The sequence below is a fragment of the Phalaenopsis equestris genome, unplaced genomic scaffold, assembly GCF_001263595.1.
Source record: "Phalaenopsis equestris unplaced genomic scaffold, ASM126359v1 Scaffold000183, whole genome shotgun sequence".
NCBI classification, from domain to species: Eukaryota; Viridiplantae; Streptophyta; class Magnoliopsida; order Asparagales; family Orchidaceae; genus Phalaenopsis; species Phalaenopsis equestris.
This window is the reverse complement of record NW_018164625.1, coordinates 25,122-26,606: the sequence shown is the minus strand read 5'-3', so window position 1 is coordinate 26,606 and position 1,485 is coordinate 25,122. Positions and strand designations below refer to the sequence as shown.

Below are 1,485 nucleotides of genomic sequence, written 5' to 3'. Positions count from 1 at the left end.
TTCTAATAAATCATAAATACAAACTGACGCACAATAGTGAGACGCGGCTTGCCGCCAAAAAAAAAACAACACGTATAAAAATCATGTGCTGGATTCGACATGATTTACTTTTACTCGGTACGTTTCACTTTAACCGTTAGATGATTGCATCGTACTTTTTCTTAATTTTACTTTATTTATTTTATTTTATTTTATTTTTCCAGATAATGCCGAAGCACTATAAATTGAGAGTTCAGCCCGCAGCAGATCTAAACCATACAAAAATATCTCCTTGATTAACCAACCATGGTTCTCTCCCAAATGATTAAGTCCCTTCTCTTCGCTGCATCCCTCACAATCCTTCTCGCCGACCCATCCTCAGCTCAGACGTACAATCACTTGCTCTCCGGTGAGCGTCTCAACGGAGGTGAATCGCTCAGAAGTATGAACTTACAACTCATCATCCAGTACGACTGCAACCTCGTTCTCTACGACTCTAATTCAGCGATTTGGGCTTCGGGAACCGGCGGTAGCGGTTCGGGCTGCTACCTCGCCATGCAGAACGACGGCAATCTCGTCATCTACGACTATTCAAATAGGGCCATATGGGCGAGCAACACCGGAAGAGACAATGGATACTATATCCTTGTACTACAAAAGGATCGCAATGTTGTCATATATGGCAATCCCATATGGGCTACGGGGACTAATTACGGTGGCTCTGTGGCCGTCGTCGTCACGGCTGCACGTAATGGGACCGTGGGGGTTTCGGCGGCGAAGCAGAATAAGGTGAGGAAAATGGGTAAAATTATGGAGGGAATGATTTAAGAGTGATGAATAGGCAAAGACTTGTGTGTATGAGCAATGGTAAATAAGATAAGCATTTCTATAAATGCTTGCTTTGTGTATGGTTTCCTAGTCTTGTATGTGGGATCGTATGGATGAAATAAAATGGCTTCTTGTTGAGACTGGAGACTGTGGTTTAATAGTTGAAATCCAGGGATTTTGTGAAAAAAAAGTGTTAAAATGCTATTTGACCGGATCTGTTCATTAGTAGACAGCTCCTGTTTGAGTAGTTGCTAATAGTTGGTGTTCCATTCATTTATTAAGAAAGAAAATAAAATTTAAGAAATTATTTTGAACTCCATTTATTAACAATTTAAGCTGAAGAAAACTTATTACATGCTACTAAAATAAAACTTATGCTCGACGACGATGCAGATGCTGCCATGCCACCGTGTATCAAAAGACTGCCCATTCATACCGTTGTCCAGAGGTTAGTTACACCTAACAATTTCTACAAAGAGAAGTATGCCTTTGCTCAATCTTTTCCTGAACATTTTCCTGGAAATTTTATTATTCTTTTTATATTAATTTTTTTTAAAAAAATTAATTTTTATTATTTTTTTAGCAATAGACAGGCTCAAATGAACTGAAATTGAATGAGTATACTATGCACGACCTATTTCAAAGAACTGAAGTTTTGAATGTGCCGAACACTAACAA

At 38.8% G+C, this 1,485-nt stretch overlaps 1 protein-coding gene across 1 annotated transcript; it reads left to right on the top strand.

The window, feature by feature from the left end:
• The first annotated feature begins 235 nt into the window (after window positions 1-235).
• LOC110022333 (mannose-specific lectin-like) lies at window positions 236-952 on the top strand. The gene has a single exon (XM_020721210.1). It carries the CDS (start codon window positions 286-288, stop codon window positions 805-807), a length of 522 nt encoding a protein of 173 aa, XP_020576869.1. The 5' UTR covers window positions 236-285; the 3' UTR covers window positions 808-952.
• Window positions 953-1,485: the final 533 nt, after the last annotated feature.